Genomic DNA, 21,110 nt, shown 5'->3' on the forward strand with positions numbered 1-21,110 from the left:
GCCTTGGCTTTTTCAGTATTACTAAGAGAGTGTCCATTTTTCCTTCTTCTTGAACTCCCAATAATTGGAAATCAAAAAAATATTAATATACTGTCTGGAACTTGTAGTTTATTGGAAGAGACATGCAAGAATCTTCATTTATACAAAAGATTTTTCTCTTTAAATAGGAGACTGAAATGGCCTTAGGTGGAGCATTTTACAGGAGAATAGCTGAACAAAAATCTTAAATCTATGAAGAAAATCTTTCAGTAGTTCTTGCAGTTGTTTAGCATTGTTTTTCAAATTAAATGCAAGATTTATACACACAAATATCTGTTAAATATTGCTCTGCCTTTTTGCTGACATCAGACCTTCTAATGTAGTCTGTGAACTGTAACTCATCCTGACAGATGGAAGTAGTGTAAGTATTTTACACACTTTTTAATGTGATTGCTTTTTAAAAAATCATAGTATAAACACAGCAGAAAAGTATGGCCACTTTCACCACACGGAGCTGGAAGTGTGTGTTACAGTCATGCAAAAATGTATGCAGGATATTTCAGTGGTGATCTAAAATGGCTTGGCTCAAAAAGAAGTAACAAAGCATTTTGACTTTCTTGTTCAAGTTCAGTAAATATTTTATGCAGCAACATAACTTGGATTAATTTAGATTTTGAATTGTGTATGAGTTTTTCTTTGCCTGAACTACATGGAAAAAAAAATCTTATTTTCCTTGTGGGGTAGGTAGATATTAGTACTTTAGAAATGAATGTAAGCATACTTTTCTTTAATATTCACATACATATTATTCTGACAATGATATTTATTTATAGGGCATGAGCACAGTCATTCTCTATTTAATGGTGTTCTCAGCCATGGACACAGTCACGGAGGTCACGGTCACACCCATGAATCCAAACATGGCCATGGGCATTCTCATGATCACAGTCATGGGAAGGGACACTCGCACAATCAGGAGTATTGTCATGGTAAGTGTCTGTCTGGAAACAAAGGCCATATACCAGAGATTAAGTTTTACTGGCACAGATCTTTGTGGATAGATGAGAAGATGCTGGCAGCTTGCTTTAGCCAGCACATATGGAAGAAATGTTTCTAAAAGAGAATGCTAGAGGCATGTTCTCATTCACCTAATGCATCTAGTGGTACATCCAAATCAATGCTGCCTTTTTTTTTAAAGCATATAATTGTTGTTTCATTGTAAGCTTTGTAGTAAATTCAGCATTGCAATAATGAGAACTAATCTAATACTTGTGAATTATACTAATACTTGTAGTAGTAAATATGCAACTTTAACTGTAAACTTGTTTGAGTAGAGGAAAACTTAAAGGTATCCGCTTTTCAAAAAGCCCTTAACAAAACCAGCTTGAGTTATGTCATGTAGTTCATATTACTTGAATAAAAAATGATACCTGTTATATTGGTTTCGCTATGGCTACAGCTTGGTTACATCCCAAAAGAGGTGTCCACCTAAGTATTCACGTGTGTAGGCAAAGGTTCAAAGTATAGCTTCTGCTTTCCCTTGCCAAGACTGCAGCCTCCACTGCAATCCCCCCCCACTTTGTGCCGTCAGGGATCGGCATTTTATAGTACATTTTATGCACATGTGCATTCACATTTATTCAAAACCCTTTTATCCCAACCTCTGCTTTGTCCAGACCCCTTCCTTGTCCCCAGGGAGCCCTCTTGCCATAGCCCCACTCGCTCAAGCCACAGTTGGGCTGCAGAGAGCTCCCTGTACTGCCACAGGAACCATGCAGTAGCAAGGTGGCCTCCCACTTAGCCGAGGGCAGCAGTGGCTCCTGCTCGTCGTCGTCATCCTCCTCCTTGCAATCCTTGCGGAGGGTCTGTGCTCCGTTATCCGAACCTCATCATTATCCAAATTCCCTCCTTGTCCCTCAGCATGAGATACATACCTTCAGCTGCACGTGTCTCATGCTGAGGGACAGTGAAAGGGTTTGGATACTGCAGAGATTTGGATAATGGGGTTTTGGATAAACAGGAGTATAGTGTGTGTAAAATATATACACACACCCCCCTATACACTCTCACAACACACAGGCTTCCCTGTCTCTTCTTCCCCTCCCTCATCTTGAAATTTCAGCTTGCTCTTTACCTTCATTCTGATAAAGCAGATACTAAATTTTCTAGCCAGAGTTATGACTAGTCGTCATGAATAACCTTTGGTCCACTCAAAGTAGTTTTCCTTTCTGAAGCTTAACAGAATTGATAAGTTTAGAAGGATACATTGCATTTGGCTTAACTTGCCAATATTTGTCTCTACAGATGATCACTCGCTTGAAGGGGCTGCAGGATCTAACAGACAGATTTTAGAAGGTATGACAAGAATAACCATAGTGGGTTGTTAGTTTAGATAATAGACTCGTTTAGATGCTGGCTATAAATTCAGTGGTGTTCTTTGTTAAGGTATTAATAATGAACAGAAAGTTCTGTTAAGCGTCTGGTTTATTTTCTTCAGAAATTCAATGTGAAAAGTTTATACAAGTGACCTAATTTCTGTATTTCCAGTGCCTATCTCCTATGAGCAATACGTGCTCTGGAAAGTAATGAAATAGTAAGTAATATCATACTGGAACACATTTGAAAAGCTTTGACCAATATCTCAGACTTTAAAGGGTTGAGGATTGTGGTACTTAACTTCACCTTTCAGGAAAGTGAGAATATGCGGAGTGAATAACCATCTTGTCTAGTTAAAACAACCCCCCTCCCCCTCCAGTAACTTAGCTCGTTCTGGACACCTGGATCAATTCTTCTCTTATACTGTAATATTGGGGATAGGGATTGGGGCTGGTAGAGAACATCTCTATACCCATGTCTCCATGGGCATCTTGCAGTCTTAGCATCAGTGCAAGAAGGTGTTGTGTTCTTCCGTCTCCAAATAAATGGAAGGGTGAGAGGGGGAATTAGGAGCCACTGGGCAGGCTAGGTAGGGGCTGACAACAAAGCTGCCCTAGTACTTTGCGCTCTCCGGCTTTCTGTGAGCTATGCTGCAGCAGCTCATGGGTTGTCTCTGCTGACTCTTACATGGTTTTGTCTGCTGCTGCGCAGGAGCCACAGTCATCTCTTTACCTCTACCCCTCCTCTCAGAATGAAGGACTTGGATGATCCCTAGTAACTGAGGGGATTTGGGGAAGACTGCTAAGGTTACCTCATGGCAGCTGCTAAAGTCTGTTCAGGGAGAGTAGAAGGAAACTCAGTGGCTGTGCAGCTTCACTGTCTGGGCCCCTCTCTGCAGCCCCACTGCCTTTGGCCTCCACTTATGCTCTATCACCCTGAGAAAATGGTGCTTTTACTCTTCCCCAAGGTCTGCCAGATCCCTATGGAGGGCATGCACAGAGGCTCTCTGGTATCTGCCACCGTTCTTGGTCTTGTCTGGCTGTTGATGATACACAGCAATACATGAGCTCCAAAGGGGACATTTGGTTGCATGTGGGCAGCTTAAACAATAATAAGCAACAATAATAATAAACAATAATAAACAACAATAATAATAAACAATAACAATAAAGAATAATAAGAGAGATGATTATTTTGAAATTGGTTATTTAATCACCATTGGCCTGACCAACCACACTGAAGCCAGCATGTGATATGTAACTTCATTTCCTTGCGTTGTACTTGACATAAAGCAATGTATACTTGTGGTATCTCTTATCGGATACTTTTGTGGCTCCGGGTTATCCTATAGTTGTCAGATATATCATGTGCACGACAATAGTCTTATCTGATCTCTTCCACCATACATATTACTTCAAATTTCTCTCTCTCTGCACAGGCACATTAAAGTGTTTGTGAATGGCTGTGTTTCAGAAGCAAATGTATAACAAGAATTTTAAAAAAATTCTTTAAGGCAAATTTCTGGCCTGCTGGTCTTAACATAGGATATTAATTAGTAGAATGATGTGAATTTAACAAGACTGATTATTCAAGGTTTTCTTACCTGTTTTATCTTAATGAACAAAACTTAGTGATACTGGATGATTATTTAAAATATTTTACATACCTTGGAAGCCATCTTCCTGCTTGTTGTGCAAACAATGCATCGTGAAATGAACACTAATGCAATTCTTACCTTTTTTATTTTGGCAGAAAATTTTTAATTAAAACTCCCAGTAAAGATATTGAAGTTGCTGTGTGTTTTGTGTTTGTTTCCTTATGCAAACAATTTAAAAACTAGCTTGAATTGATTTTAATTCTATTGAAAATGTTTTTCTTAATCAAATACAAATCGTTTTATTTTTTTAATCTGACTAGATATTTATGGGTTTGTGGGTGAAATACTTCAAGCTGTGAACAATTACTTATTTTAACAGCACTTGATGAACTGTGACTGTACCAATAATTGCCAGCAGAGAGCTCCACAGGCTTATCTTTGGCTAGCTACAAAGAGTTGTCTCTCAACTGTTTTAATCTAAAGCTATATTTTCCCACATAAAATCATAACTTAATAATGCAAGAAATATTTTTAATTTGTATTGACAGTGAATATGTAACTTGTAAAACAAAAATCTCGCAGAGCTCCTGCTGGCAAAACTTTTTTTTATCTCCTCTAGTAGAAATGTTGCTAATGGACCACCGGGGGTAAAGATTTAACTCATCTGCTGTATTATGGCCTAGCCATTGGATGAAGGTTCTGACTGGTTAAATATATTCTGACATTTAGTCACCAGTTCAGTTGATGGTGGTAGTCAAGAATACTCCATAGCATGGTCACATTAAAAAAGAGTTTCTCTGAATGCCTTAGCTACTCTTCAAGGTATAGGTCCTAATTCTGTGCTGACTTACAGGAAGCCCTTTAAATCAACACCAAATTTGCTAGCCAAGTTCATTTTGTTGTCTGATTATAAGAGTTCTCATCAAAATGTTTCCACCAACTTTTTTAAGGGCCTTTAGTTTTTAAGTGTGTTGATTTTTTTTTAAATGCTCTTTTGTAGGTGTATTTTTACACATTGTCGCAGACACTCTTGGAAGTGTTGGTGTAATCATATCAGCTATACTGATGCAGAACTATGGTCTAATGATAGCAGATCCTATCTGTTCAATGCTCATAGCTCTACTCATAGGAATAAGGTAAGTGTTGATACAAATGACTAAATAGTAAAACATTCAGTGACCCATGTTATTTTGTAATCACAAGCTTAAAAACAGGGGTAGGTCTGTTTTAAAAACAAAATTACAATGTTGATTCTTGACAGTGTTGACTCTTTTGCTCTAAAAATAAACAGTTTCCTCTTTTCGCTGGTTTTTTCCATTCTTTGTACCTGTTCTGGTTTTTCTTGCTTGAATCATCTTGATCTTTTTCAGCAATCGCCATCTGCATATCTTTGCTTTATTATCCTAGCACTACAAATATTTTGTTCTGATCCATGTTGTAAAACACTTCTCTCCCTTTGCATTGTACACGCTAATATAAGCTGATGTACTGTACTAGTAAATGGAGCAGAATAGCTCAGTGTAGTGGTGTCCAGCTTGCTGGTACGAGATATGGCCTGATCCTTGCAGAATTAAACTTCCATGCTCCTCAGAGAATGTTGCTTGATCCTTTGTATTTATATTCTGAGGTTTTGTGGATACTCTTTTAAACAGCACATGCTGGGTCATTTAAAAGGTGGTTCCCATGTTGAGGCATGCAGTAGTAGAAGATGAAGTGCCATATATTTCCCCATTATTGTTGTTTACTGAAATTATTGTAAATAGAAGTTCATTGAAACCAGAGTTTTCAGTGGCACTCTTCTTCAATGATGGTAGAGGGTAGAGTATTTCAGTTTCAGACAACTACTATAACAGAGCATTGCTACTGTTTAACAGGCAAGTGTTATCCTGTATTTGAATGGTTGCGGCTGTACTTGGGTACTATTACCATATATGGTCATACATGGCAGTATTTGGAGGCAGTCTGATGTGACTCTCCTTTGGTATCTTCGAGAATTACGGATAGTAATTTTAAGCATTAACTCTTCAGGGATGCCTAGAACAATTTATAATAGTGCATTTTAATAAACTATTATATTTTGACTGTATTTATTAATACCCATGCAATACGCAGGCATTATAACAGTATACTTACTATTTTCTCCTTTTATCAACGCTAGCTAAATTTGACATGTTTAAACAATTGTACAAATGAAACTGCAAAATTATAATATAACTAAGAAAACTCAAGGTGACCAATAGGAAAAAGATACAGCAAAAGTGTTAGCTTAGTGGAATGCTGTGATTTTTGTAGATTAGTATTCTGTTTTTAAGGTCCAATCCTGTGGAGACTAATGAATGGGGTTAACTTTTGTGCATGTTGCTAAGCAAAGCAAAAAGTACCATTTAAGTGGAGTGGGAATGAGGGGACAATAAATGACATTGTTTGGACATTGGAAGATGTTTGCTACTTTAGTAGAGGTTATATCACTTTATGTTGTGGACATAGGAATAGCGTGTCATATTTAGATAAGAGAATTTCCAGGCTGTTGTAGCATGTGATGAAAGGGCTAGAGACCTGTTCCAAGTGACATCATGCTTAGACAGGAAAAAATGGAGTAGTTGGCAGGGTCTTGTTGGTCTTCATCAGAGGCTCATTTAAATATTACTTTGCCTGCCCAGGATACTGTGTAAATTCTCCCAGGATCAATCTGGGGTCTTTGCACTGCCCAGGTTGGTCACTAATCGGTCATGTCCTTGGTATAAAGCAGCTTGTGTTTCAGTCTTAGCCTGCGTAGCCTATTGCAGCAGGGGCAGATTAAATGTCTTTTTTCATATAATGATAAATCCGAAGTTGGAAACCGAACTGCAGGTGCTTTTTCTGGGGACCTGGTCAGTGAGATGTGTGGTGGTCTCTTCCTGAATTAATCTGTAAGGCCATTCTCTTCTCCTCAAGACTTGCCTCTGCAATCATGACTACAAGAAATCAGCCATTCAATGATGGCTAGGTTGTGTTCAGTAAAGAATAACTGATCTGATTTATTCTTTTTAAGGGAGAAAGGTCAGCTTTATTTTCTCCCTTCTATGTAACTGCATAATCTTTTGCTTCATTTTGTTTCACACATTTGCATCTGTTTTCAAATGACTAAGCTCTTTTGGGGCAGGGACCATGTCTAAGGTTAAGATTTCATGACTTTTATTAAAAATAACTGTGACAGACAGGTCATGGGCAATAAACAAAAATTCATGGGAGCCCATGACCTGTCTGTGACTTTTACTAAAAATAACCAGGGGACAGGGTTAAGTAGGGTGGGAGTAATGACAGCTGGAGTCCCATGGTGTGTGTGTGGGGAGGGACATGCCAAGCCCCTGAATTGGGGGTGGGGGACCGCCCTGGCTCCAGCAGCCGCAACCACAGTGTGGGTGCCCAGCCCCTGCTCCAGAGCTGGCCGCAGCTGCAGGACATGCAGTCCCAGTTCCAATGCCAGCTGCAGCTGAGGGGCAGGGGCACAGCCAAAGCTCCTGCCCCGTCACAGGGCGGGGCTGCACAGTTCCACCTCCGGCCCTGGCTTCCGCCACTGACAGCTGAAGTCACAGAGGTCCGGTAAAGTCATGGAATCTGTGACTAAATCATAACCTTAACCACGTCTAACTAGGTGTTCAGCATCTAGTACAGGGTTGCCAAACTGGCTCGCAAGCCACATGTGTCTCTTTTACCATTGAAGTGTGGCTTGCAAGCCCCCCATTCTCCACCTACCAGACTGAGGGGTTGGGTGGGTGAAGGGAGGGAGGGAGCTCAGGACCTTGGCCTTGCAGTGGGGTGGTGAGGTAGGGGCTTCTGTCCAGCGGGGAGGAGGGTCTCGGGGCTTTAGCCCTGCAGGATGCACCAGCCAGGGCTCGGGGCTTTGGCAGGTGTGCCCTGACTCTCAAACTTCTGAAGATTGTGGTATGTGGCTTGGAGGGTCAGTAAGTTTGGCCACCTCTGATGTAGTACGGTGTGTTATGTCTCCACTATGGACACTATACTGGCATACCTATTCTGGTATAGCCCTATAGCGTAGACCTGGCCTATACCTAAAATTTAAATCAACCTAGCTACGTTGCTCAGGTGTGTGGAAAAATTCATGCCTCCGAGTGACATAGTGAAGATGACCTAACCCCAGGTGTAGACACACACAAATTGACAGAAGATTTCTTCAGTTAATCTAGCTACCGCTTCTCAGGGAGGTGGTTTAACTACAGCGATTAGGGGTGGAGGGGACACACCTTCCATTGCTGCATCTGTGCTACAGGCACTATAGCATCATTGTAGCATCTGCAGCATAGACATAGCCATGGACACAGCATATGCTGATGGATGGTTGTATAGGAACACCATCTCTCTGAATGGAGTTAGCTATGGTGACAGAAGCCCTCTTCTATTGACATAACCCCCAGTGTAGGTGCAGCTGTGTTAGCATAGCTACATCAGTCAGGGGTGTGAGAAAACCACAACTTTCACCTGTGTAGGTATGCCAACATGAACTCCAGTGTAGACACAGCTGTATTGACAGAAGAGGGCTAACTCCCTTCAGGCAGGTGGTGAGAAAAAACGCTGGTTAGTGGAGGCTGTGTCCAAGCTACAGGGCTATGCAGACATAGTTATGCTGGTATAGTCTCAGTTGTGTAGACATACTGTAAGTAGGTGGTTGCAGCTTGTTGGCCTAACTGGGCTAGACTGAGACACACAGCAAAGAGAAGAAAAAAGAAGCTGGCCAATTAAATATTTAAATGAAAAGTTTTCAAGGATGATGGAAATCAGCTACATTATTTGCATTGCCACCAAAAAGTGCTATAGCCTGTGTGTATGTATGCAGCGTGTGCCACTTGGCTCTTCAAAGCTTGAGAAATGGCAGCCTTTCAGTCCTTTCAAACATTTCAGAACCCTGTCAGCAAACAAACAGCTGAGGCTTTTCACAGCTAGCAGCATTACAGCCCTGGGATTAATAGCTGGTTGATCCTCTCAGTTGCTGGTGAGCATACATCTGTAGCCTGTATCGGTGGTGCTGGTATTGGACCCAGCCCACACAGGTAAGACATCATTTGATCCTATGTCGATCTTCTGCTGAGTCCACAGGATTGCTTTTAACTCTATTTTTTGACCTCTCACCCCTTGCTCTCTGACCAGTTGGGTGAGTTGCCACTATGAACATTTTTTTTTATACAGCCTCAGAAAAGCTGCTGAGCATGGCTGGTGGCTACAACATCCTGTTTTGTTAGTTTTTGGGTCTCTCTAACTGAATTACACCTGCCCTGCTCTCTACGCATGCATGGAGACAGAGTAACTAGCTGAGATCAGTGTCTCTTCCCCTGCGTCTCTCCCCCTCCACTAGAGAAAGAAAAAGTCAAATGCTGCAGTGTAAAGTGTATGGGTTACATGAGCACTGTGAAAACATTCCTGTTTCAGTTAAGAAGAACTGGATGAGAGTGCTTGTGTTACTGCTGGTTACTCTAGGTCACCTTTGGGTCATTTCAGGGTCACTTCTTCATTGTGAGCTTTAATAGTTTGAGCCAATAACTGCATCTACTTATCTTTACTCCAGTTGGAGTTCTACCTTTTACCTATCCTTGCTAGTCTCAGTGAGTAAATTAGTTTTCAAAACAAAAACAACAAAACCTAATTTAGTGCATCATTTAGTATCATTGTATTATGAGTAAGGAACTTTGTTTTCTGTATTTACTGATATTTCTCAAAAAAAAAAATCCTGGGTTTTTAAAAAGCTGGTATTCAGGTGACTTTCAAATACCCCGCCGCCGCCCCCCCCAACTTTGTCTTTTGTGGGGACCTCTTTGTGGAGGAAGCAAATGGGCTGAAGTAGAGCAGAAGGCTCCACCCAGTGAGTACTAGCTCCTGGCCCTTCAAAGTGGCAGGGGATGGCTCCATCAGGGCCAGGGTAGGAAGTGCTCTTTCCAGTGGGGATGGGTTCATACTCATGGGGTGCACCCCTCCTGGCCCTTCAGTGTGGTCCTGTCCGCTTTCTTTGAGCAGCAGGGAGTGAGAGGGACAGGGAGCAAGACCCTGGCAGCCAAGACCACCTGACCACTATGTTGTGAATGCCGAGCAGCCCTCTTCTCCACCCATTGCCCTTCTTTTTTGGTCTCTACCTATTTTCACCTATTTTTTTATTTTAGAATGAACTGATGAATTCCAAGGAAATGTGGGGGGGGGAGCCTTAATTATGAGGCACAACCTATATTTGAGCCCTGAATGCTTTGGCCCCCATCACTGTGCTCATATGCAAATTACCATTTTAAGACTAAACACTTGAAATGGTATTTATAAATCAGATGACAACTCAGCACGTGCAGCAATAACATATTAAACTGATTTGCTACATGAGGTATGATCCTGAAATCCTCTTCATCGTGTAACCCAAACTTAGATTCCCACTGTCTGCAATAGTGGGAATAAACTACTTTTTTCAGCATTACAAATTTTAAAATCTTTTGGATGTGTATGCACATTAGGTATGTTTTGGTGGGCAAAAGGGGTGTTGTGTTTCAATCATGTTAGCTCAGTCAAGCAAGTTAGCCTAATACTGTTGAAAAGCCCCTATAAAATGTGTGGTTTTGCCACTCTATTAACAGACCATGTTGTAGCTTATTGGGGGAGCCCTCGATCAAACCTAGCTTGCAGCGTGACTTCAGATGTGTTAGCATGCATATTTATTAAGGTTTTTCCATAAGCTTTAGCTAATCCAATTGAAAAATACTCTTTGCCCCTCAAGACAGAGCCATTGAGACAACAAAACTTGTTGCTTGTCCATATAAAACTTTGTATAACTGTTTTGATGCAGTGTCGTAGATGACAACATAATTTATGTCGGATGTTGGATTGGCAGAACAAGAAAATTGGGAAACATAAGAACTCCTTTTTAAAAAAGTGGTTCCCCAAATCATTTTATTTTGAAGCACAGTTGACATCAAATTGCACTGTCATGTTGCTTTGGCTTGATGCCAGTGTAATGCCATGAACATCTGAGCAATATAATGGAGCTTTATTGTGTAACAACCTGACAGCTTCCACAACGTGGCAATATATTGCGCTGCACATTTTCATGTGGTTTTAAAGTAATGTATAAAAGTGCTTACTGTAGAAGGACATTCAAAATAGAGGAATAATAAGGCTTCTAATAACAAGCAGAGTTTAAACTAAAAAGTTTGCACAGGAATACACAGTTTGCAAAGGGTGGAAGTGTCAGAAAAAGGTGTGAATTATAAAGTGAAGTTTGCCTATCTTGTGCACTTTCACTGTTAAAACACTGGTTTTGATTTCCTGCCTTTGTATTAACTGCTTGAGGTGATGTTGAAAAAAGTGATAGCAATGTGGTGCTCTTTAAGAATATATAGTGAGGGGCTTTGAGTAAGGAAATGTCTTTTTATAGTATGCTGCTTTTTAGCAGAGAACTGCTCAAGAATCAAAGTTAAGTCAAATGTGAAAAAGGAACATTCAAACCTTGTAAAGAACCTACAGCATAATAAATGATGATTATCACATTTTGATTCTTCATGGCAATCAGTTTTAGTTAATTTTTTTCTTTCATTCTTATGTCTGTAGTGTAAGAGCTCAGAAGTGAGAGTTAATCGCATATATACAGTTGAAGTGAAACTGTTTTAGGGGATGGGTTAGAAGTTGCATCTGTTTGCTGGAATATTTGGTCTTTGCTGTTTTGGCTTATGTAAATTGTTTGTTTATATCTTACCCGCCCTACCTCTTAGTTCAGTTATGTTCGCCCAAAACCAGAAAGGAGACCAGACGTACTGTACGACACCCATTCATTCTGAAAATGAGGACAGTCTGTTCCTATGAAGAGAATGGCAGATGTGCTAATCTGTTCAGACAATATAGCAGTGGGTTAATTGAAACAAATTGTAGGCGGAAAAGAAACAGTATGGTCAAAGAGGCTGCCCTTTTCAAACAAGATGTTAATCTCCCTGCTACTGGTTGATGCATTTCCTCTGTGCACGAGCAACTGATTTGGATTAAATGTCCACTTCAATTTAGAATTTTCACTTAATGTTAGGGAATTCTGGTAGGGTGACCAGATGTCCCGCTATTTAGGCATTTGTCCCGTGTCCCAACCAATGTTTGGTCGGGACGCAATTTGTCCCGATATTTCCCGGCACTCCATTTTTGTTTTGTTTTTTCCCCTCCGCCAGCAACCCCTCCGCCCTCCATGTGTCCCAATATTTTCTTCCTCTCATCTGGTCACCCTAAATTCTGGTACCAGTGCAAACAGCTCTCATTGATGTAGCTTTTGGAGCTTTCAATTAATGACCTACATACCTCTGCTCTGCTCACAGCTTTCCAGAATGGAGCAGTGAAAGATTCAAGAAAATCATGAGCTGCGGAGAAATTAAGCTTGTCTTCATTGCAGAGTTAACTAGTGTTCGATAACTTGAGTGTTGCTCCTAATTTGAGTCATACGCACAAGCTCTTAATTCAAGTGTGGTAGTGCTCACAACTCGAGTTGGTTGGTTATAGTGTGAGGCAGCTGCCAACACAATCACTCTGCAGGTTGGATGTTATTTCTGTGTAGTTGCTCTCACTTGAGAGAGGCTAACTCGGGTTAATTTTATTGTAGAAGTAAGCACAGTTGTCTACCTTAAAGACACAGCCTAAGATTCTTCACCCCCCAAAAGGTGTGTTTTGACAGCAAAATCACTAATAACTAATCACATTAGTTACCTCACTGTAGAGTTAGTTATCTCACTTTAGAATCCTAGTGGAGTTGAAATGCTGGTAATTTTTATCCCATGTAGCTAGGAGAGGTCCCCCACAAGTGTGTGTGTGTGTGTGTAGGGGGGGAATAATGTTGACCTCACCTAACTACATAGGGATAAAAACTACCAGTGTCTTGTCTCCACTAGGATTTTTCTGTGAGATAACTAATGCTAGTTTTTATTTTGCATTTTGTGGGAGTGAAGACAGCCCAACTTTCAGTGTTGCTCTGAAAAATGGAGAAGCAGAGGCTTGTGGGAAGAAGTAGAAGGAGAGAGACTTATTTCACACTTGCTGTTCAACTGTTGACTGCAGGGATAAAATTGACCACCCTGTAAACTTCGTTGTATTACTCTTATTTGTCAGCAAAAGTTGTGCACTCTCCATTGATTTGTTTTTATTTATTTATTTTTTGGTGCCTTGCCAAAGGGGGGGGGGTGCATTCTCAGCCAGGAAGTTGTCTACATTCTGCAGTTTTTCTCAATCCTCTGCTTCACAGAAGACCAGTTTTGAGTAAAGATGCTGTAAGTAGCTGATCTGATTTGACATCAGGAACCACTTCTCATCCTTAGGAATTCCTGATCGTAGTGGGGACCTCATGACACATCTTTTCCCACCTCCGCCCTATTCACATTCCTGTTGGGAATGTTCTAAAACTCATTAGAATACTGAAATACAGATTCTCCCTAAACTGTTTTTGTGCATGTATTACCTGATTGCATGGATTCTGGTACAGATTTTTTAAAATCGTTTAACATGGTTTAGCTCCTTTCATGTGAGTCGCCAAACTGTTCAAAGCCAATTTCATGGGGGTTGTGGAGATCATATTAAACTTTAATATGAAAAACACAGCTCATTCTGTAAGGTGGACAGATCCATATCCATATTATTCTTGGGCCACTCTGATCTTTTGCCTATCTCATGAGATTTGCCAAGTTTCAAACAGTGTTGTCAAAACTGTTGTACTCACTCTCTCCTATCATGTAGTTAATGATATTATAATATTGAGGTATGTCTGGGAGCTTAGAGCACACTTATTTTGCTGCCAAGATAGTGGGTTTCCCTCAAAAGAGGGTGAGATGTTTGGGAATCTGACTTGTCTGCTCACTAATTGCCTGCTGGCGGATCCAAGGGACCATGCAGTGAGCTTTGCAGTACATGCTGCTCATGAACTGAGGGTTAATTCTGCTGGTCTTACTATATAATGGAAAACAAAGATTTAACTTTTTTCTTCTCCCTCTACCCCCGACAGCATCTGTTCACAAGATTAAACAGAAAATGTCTAGATTAAAATGGTCTTGTTTTTAAATGTGTAGCAAGTACCCTATCTGAAATACTTCTCAAGCTTGAACATTATAGTATCTCTTAAGTTTCCTGGTATTCAAACTATCTTCTGGTTTTCTTGCATGGGTCCACTTAAATTTAATGGGTTTCAGAAGCCACACATTATTGTGCAGGTCCTTAACTACCGTACTTTAAATATGGAAATATAAAAACTGGTATTTTGTAGTCTCAGGCAACAAATATTCCAGAATGTTGAAGCAATTTTAATACTAAACAGTGTGGTCAAGCAGCTACATAGAATTAATCATCAAAAGAAAAATATGACAATAGGATAAAGGAAGAGGTCTCATAGAAACCACTTTTGAAGCTACAGCGATTACAGCAAGATACCATATACTGAATATGATATTGGGAAAGCACATGGACTGCATATTAAGCAGTCAAAGAAATGAGGTATTTAATTGCAGTGACTGAATGGGTACAAACATTTAGTTTACCAGAGAGGTTCTTTCCAGTGGATTACGCTTTCATTTTTTTCCTCCTCCCCTCCACCCCACTCTTTTTTAGGTAAGAACTGAAACTACTTGGTCATGAAATGGTACAAATGAGCTATCAAGGAAGAAGTAGTAATATAAGAAGTAGTGTTATAAATGTAGACTTATGAAACCCCATTTAAATTGAAGGCTACATATACAAGAGAGAGACAGGGTGGGTGAGATCTTTTATTGGACCAGCTTCTGTTGGTGAAAGAGATGAGCTTTCGAGCTTCACAGAGCTCTTCTTCAGGTTTGGAAAAAGGTAACCAATTTACATATATAACTGAACAGTTATTACAATGGAAACATTTAATCACATTGTTTAACTATATGATTAAAATCAAGAAAAAAGTTACCAAATTTCTTATTTTATTAAACCCAAGATTACGTTTAGTATGGAATTTTGAGCAGATGACCCTAAATGGTGCTTGCAAGACCTGCTTTCTCTAATGTTCAGAAAGAAAATTCTGAAGGAAGTGTCCTAAACTAGCATATTTGCAGTACTATTTGTTATGGGCCACAGTTGTTAAATTGCATCCATTGCCTTGATAAACATAGGATCTGACACTTGGATTTTATTATTTCTACTGCGGTAGCATATTACTTCCGCTAACTTGAGTTAAAAACTCATTTTTCCAGGTGAAGACCAGGCAAAAGAGCTTGATAGCCCCCAACTACTCAGCCATTGGGATGGCCAGCCAGCAACTGGTATAGCTGTACTGGAGCAACTCTGAATTGTGTAAAAAGGATGAGCAGGGGGTTGCATTGATTAAGCTAATTGAGGTTGGCCCATTTTAAAAGTACAGGGGAAACCTTCATCAGCTCAGTGCAAACTCCAACTTGATCTTGTCTATACTTAGGGGTCAGAACTGTGGCAGCTGTACAGTGGCTGAGTTTCCAGCCTTAGTAAGCTTTTTCAGTACAAAGCCAAAACCTGCCCCACAAAAGGAATCCAAGATGAATGGATATTAATGGTGCTGTAAGATAAGTGGAATAAACACAAGAAGGAAAAATGTATTCCCAAATTTAATTAGCTTAATTGTGGTACCTGGCTATATAAGTAAAACTCACGATCCAGTTATCAATCGTCTTTTTCAAAATTTTAAAAGTAAAAAATTACAGAAATATTTGTGCAGTTGTAAGTTTGTTGATACTGCAGATGAAAAGGGTTAGCTGCTGGAAGGAAATGATTTTGAAATCTGAATTTAGATTTTTAAGACCAGGGTTTATGTGAAGAAAGGGCCGGAGTTGGTCCCTGAAACTCAGCAGGGATTGTTTGCCTCCAGCAGACTGTCACAAGTTTAATGTAATATTTAAATTGCTGACAATCTTAATCTAACTTCCTGTTTATGGTGTTAATACAGTGTCTGATTATGCAATGTTCTGCATATTTTTTTTTCATTCTTGCTGTCTAAGGCTGTCTACTCTAGAAAACTCACTTCTTTTCCAAGAATGATGCAGCTGCACCAGCGTTGACAATGCCATAAACAGTAATGCAGCCTGAGCTCAGGTGTTTTTAGAAATGTGTGATGAAACTCTGCAAATAGTTAAATCAATATTTGACAGTGAAGCAGGAAACTAGCTCACTGTTTAATCTGGCGGATCTTTGGTACGTTTGGATTATTGACCAAATCGCGTTAGCCGCAAACGGTGTTTTGATCTGGTAAATACAATCTCATACGTTGTTTTCTGTTTGATCCTTTTAACACCTTTCACTTCCTCTGCTTCTGAGAGTGTGATGTGCTTCACTGCTTGCTTCTTCTGTACTATCTACACACATTTGGACATTCATGGAACTGTTCTTTTCAGGCAGCAGGTTCAGGCCCTATCTCTCACTTAGTTAGTGCTGCTTTACAGCTCTCTTACACTATCAAGTAGTGTGACGTGGTTACCTCAACTCTTTCTATTCCCAGACACGATCACTATGGAAATTGCATCTTCTGTTAGTTGCATAGTTTGCAGAGTGTGCTTATGAAGAATGCTTAAGACTACACTGTGGGTTGTTCCTACAGGAGGCTTCCATGCTGTTTGCTTTCCTTCTCAGTCTGTTGCCATCAAGAACTAATAATAGCAAAGGGAAGTTCAAGTGCATGAGCTACCTCACGAGAAAAAAGCCCAAGAATTTCAAGCTCCACCATGACTAATTAAAAAAACTGGAAAATATCAAAATATTAGCAATGTTTGGCCAAACTCTACTTTAACCCTCCTAGTATAATCTATCCTCATTCCTGTTGGGTTGGCCCCGGAAGTAATTGTACTCACACAAGCATAAAGTCAACATGTTCCCAATGCTTTCCAGTATCTACAGATGTGAAAGGGAAAAATGTGGTTTCTTACAAGGCTTAGCCTTTCTATAGCTGGATTTTTTTTCTTTTGAACAATGGAAAATCATTGGCCCTAAACTCTGGATTCTCTCAGTTTTAGAGGCTGACTGGTGTTACAGAACCACACATACGGTGGTGCTCTCACATGGCTGGTGGAACCCCTTCAGTGTGTCAGCCCTCCTCAAGGGTTACTCCCCTTTACTGGGGTAAGCCACTTGGCTTCACCACACTCCTGGGACCGCACCTCTGAGCCTTCAGTCCACCTGCCTCACTCTGTTAGCTCCCCTCAGTGAGTCCACTCAAATTGGATCTCCAGGGAGAGACTTGCACCCAAAGGAAGCAATGGAACCCTGACCTCTTTAGACTAGAGTGACTCTGAGACAGTGATGTAAAACAGAAGGATTTGCTAAATGTCTGGAATGCAGTGTAGGGAGCCCTGAGGTTAGCATGGAGAATAGGAAACAGCCAAGTCCCTCTGGGTCTGACTGGAGCCCAGGGCGCTCTCTCAGCTCCCAGTCCTGAAGCATACCTGCTTCCAGCAGACCATGGCCCACACGTAGCTACTCTCCCCTTGGCCTCTCCTTAGTCTTTTTTGTTTCTCTTCCCAGGCTAACCTGGTCACCTGGTCTCCTCCCGACTTGCTCTTTGTTCTCCAGCTGGCCCCACCCTCTGGTTTCCTGCAGAGGGCCAGGGTTGTCAGTTACTTGGTAGCAAATAACCGGACAATTGTCAGGACCCAGGACCTATCTGGACCTCTGGATTCTTCTGCAAAGAAAACACCTTTTCCCCTTCCCCTAGTTAATCTTGCAGTACATAGGGGAAAGGGAGGCACACACAATATGCATACAAAATATTGTGGGGAAAAACCCACTTGGTCACAATTGGCTTTCTGCCAAATCAGAACTTTCACTTACCTGAAATAATAGCTGTCCCTTTCTGCTGCAAAGATGACTTTCACAATGCAACTTTCTGCACTACAGAGTTAGGGAACCCAATCTCAACATAAGGTTTGTCTACATGGCACCAGAGTCCGGACTAAAGGGTTGTGAACTGTAGAGCATACTAACATATTGCACTCTTTAAATTCCCTATGTAGTCCCTGCTGGATCGAACTAAAAGGTACCTAGCTCACCTTGGTGTGGTCCCATTTCCAACAACATTATGTTCGTGCGAACGGGACAATTTTTAGTTCATGCCAGCAGGATCTATGTGGGGCAGTTAGAGCGCAGCACAGTAGGGCACACTGACTGCAGTGCAGTCTAGATGAGCTCATATTGTCCCTGGTCTGTTTCAACATTGTTCCATAACTAAGCTATATTCTTAGCCTAAGTTCAGTGACCACGCTAAAGGGACATGGAGAGTAAGGCATTAGCTTGATTACAGAACATTTTTAAGCTCCATTGTACACTACAAACTGAAACAACATAGTAACCAGGTTCCTTGACATGGCTGTATTGGTAGTGTGGTTGGGCTTTTAATGAATGCAGTGCTGCTTTGCAGAAAATTCTGTCTAGGTAGGCAGCAGGCGAAGGTGTGAAATGTATTGTTGTCTAAAACTCTCTAGTTACTTGTCTGATTCAAAGCCTTGTTAGGACAATTTCACAAATACGAGTAATGAAAATGGAAGTCTCCTCACAGGGGTGAGATTCTGTCTTTAAACTCTTCCTCCAGTTTCTTTTCTGGGATGGCTTTTTGCTTTTCAGTAGTAAGGCTTTCCTGTCATACCGCATGTGCTGGGAAGATAATGGGATCATTTTTTTCCCATTTGTCCTTTGAAATCTCTTAATTTCTCAGTCACTTACTTGTGTAAGAGTTGAGGTTGGGCAGATGGTTCAGTTTGTGTTAAGTGTTGCTACATCTAGATTTATTATCTGTCAAGGGGAGGCTTCACACACTATCTCTGAAGGAACTCAAATGTGAAATTGCAGAACTACTAACTGTAGTCTGTAACCTATCATTTAAATCAGCTTCTATGGAGGATAGCTAATGTGATGCTAATTTTTAAAAAGGGCTCTGGAGGTGATCCCAGCAATTACAGTTCTGTAAGCCTGACTTCAGTATTGAGCAAACTGGTTGAAACTATAATAAAGAACAATATTGTCAGACGTATAGATTAACATAATTTGAGGAAGAGTCAACATGGTTTTAGTAAAGGGAAATCATGCCTTACCAGTCTACTAGAATTCTTTGCGGGGGTCAACAAGTCAATGGTGTCCCTAGCCTCTGTTTGCCAGAAGCTGGGAATGAGCGACAGGGGATGGATCACTTGATGATTGCCTGTTCTGTTCATTCCCTCTGGGGCACCTGGCACTGACCACTGTCGGAAGACAGAATACTAGGCTAGATGGACCTTTGGTCTGACCCAGTAGGGCCATTCTTATGTTCTCATAATTACAAACCTTTAGAAATGTCCAATCTCTCAAGTCCTGTCTAGTTGGGCTCCCAGCAGAGTTAAGCAACTGTGGTTTAAAGATGGCTTCTGCTAAATTGCTTTCTAGCAGGATGTTTCCTTCGTCCAGTGTGCACCGTGTTTAAAAATTGGTTTGATCCAGCCATACTGATTAGCCAAACCCAACCTTAGAATGGACTGATTTGCACCAAATGGCAAGAATTTTCAGACTCTCAGAGGGTAGATACACCCAGTCCTTCTACAGACACTTCACCTCCACTCCCAATTTCAAATGACACAAGTTAAATACTATTTTATGCTATCAACAGTTATATTTTTTACCAGGAAGTCCTAAATATTTCCAGCAAAGTTCAGTTTCATATGTTGTTTTGCTGAGCGGTATTGCCTCCTTCTCTGGCTGAGAAAGACATTTTTGTTTAAATAGGAAGACAAGCTAATAGGCCCTCTAGTCCTCTATGAAAGAATGTGCAGTCCTGGTCCCTGTGGTTTATCAAAAGCTTTACGTGTTGGAGCCTTCAGTTAAAATACTGACAAGCACAGTGAAATGTAGAGTTCTCAATAAGCTGGTATTAAATTTGTATCCCTATTTTGCATAGTACTGTAAAAGGTCACATAGCAAGAAGTAAATTTATGAATTATAATTCAGATCAACTTCAAATCCATTCAGGGATGCCTGTTCTCACTTGAAAAGTGATGTTTGTGACACACACAGTATAGGGGTCCATTGTCAGGAACAGCTTATTTCCTGCACTTTTATAGGTCAAACTGTCTGAAATACGTGACACGTCACTGTTTAAACTTACCACAGACTAACAAATTAGCAATGGCAAAGACCCATGAGATCATCTTGTCCATCTCCTGTGCCAATACAGAATTTTCTCTACAGTATGTCTCCAGTGCTTTGTTTGGCTTTAAATGAGGCTTACACAATTTCTTTTGGCAAATGGTCTAATCTCACTCGTACAAAATCTTTCCTGATTCATTCTAAATTCCCTCTGATTACATTCATCCCATCACTCTTCTGATTTTGAAACTGGGAAACAATAAATTTATTCCAATTATTGTACTGGTGTTGGAATCTGGCTTCCAGTTTCAGACATTGCTGATCCTACTGCCAGAGGGTGTCAGGTGGTTTAAAAATGCAGTCTGTTTTAAATGTAAGTGTGCGCGCACACACACACACACACACGCATACCGTACAAGACTCAAAATACATTTCATCCTGTGAAGTTTCATTATGCAACACTAAGCCAAAAGGGTATAGTAGTTTTAAGATAGAGTTCAGGGTACTTTTATTCTTGGTGTAGGCAGTAAGGTGATGTATTTTAAGAGCACGTGAACTTATTGCATTAGCTCCTGAGGAATGAGTTTGTAAAACTTGTTCAATGTGTGAAAACACTCTGTCCTAGCTGGCACAACGCTCCTTCTTTGCTCCTTGCACTAGAGTAGACAGCCAGGAAGAAACCTCGAATTGCTTCCAAATGTTCACTGCTTGGGCTTGAATGAGGCCCCTGCATTTTGTTAACATCAAGAATTTGCTAAGCTGGCTGTTCTTGACAAATTGTTTTGTTCTGGCTGGACTGGTTCATGCTAATTTTGTTTTATGATGTCATAAATATGTCTCAAGCCAGAGACCAAAGCAAGAATGGTTTAACTTTTCTTGCACATTTTTATGGCTGTTATAATTGCTGTTGAAATTGATCTTGGTTCTAAACTACACTTTACCATATGATTTTTTTCTTCCATATGTTTTAGAACATAGTTTCAAGATTCCATCCAAATCCCACAAAATGAAACTTTTACTCTTGCTTGACTGTTACTCTTGCTTGCATTTCTCTATAGAAAATGCCTGAGTGACAAAGATT

The 21,110-nt window shown here is 40.5% G+C and overlaps 1 protein-coding gene across 3 annotated transcripts in view; it reads left to right on the forward strand.

Moving 5' to 3' along the window:
• Window positions 1-21,110, forward strand: part of SLC30A7 (solute carrier family 30 member 7) — a 54,135-nt gene that overhangs the window by 20,802 nt on the left and 12,223 nt on the right. For all 3 annotated transcript variants that reach the window (XM_045026576.1, XM_045026577.1, XM_045026578.1), the window contains exons 6-8: window positions 813-968; window positions 2,284-2,334; window positions 4,953-5,088. In XM_045026576.1, the coding sequence (XP_044882511.1) occupies window positions 813-968; window positions 2,284-2,334; window positions 4,953-5,088 (343 nt within the window). The remainder of the gene's footprint in view (window positions 1-812; window positions 969-2,283; window positions 2,335-4,952; window positions 5,089-21,110) is intronic.

Source organism: Mauremys mutica, chromosome 8 (assembly GCF_020497125.1).
Source record: "Mauremys mutica isolate MM-2020 ecotype Southern chromosome 8, ASM2049712v1, whole genome shotgun sequence".
NCBI classification, from domain to species: domain Eukaryota; kingdom Metazoa; phylum Chordata; order Testudines; family Geoemydidae; genus Mauremys; species Mauremys mutica.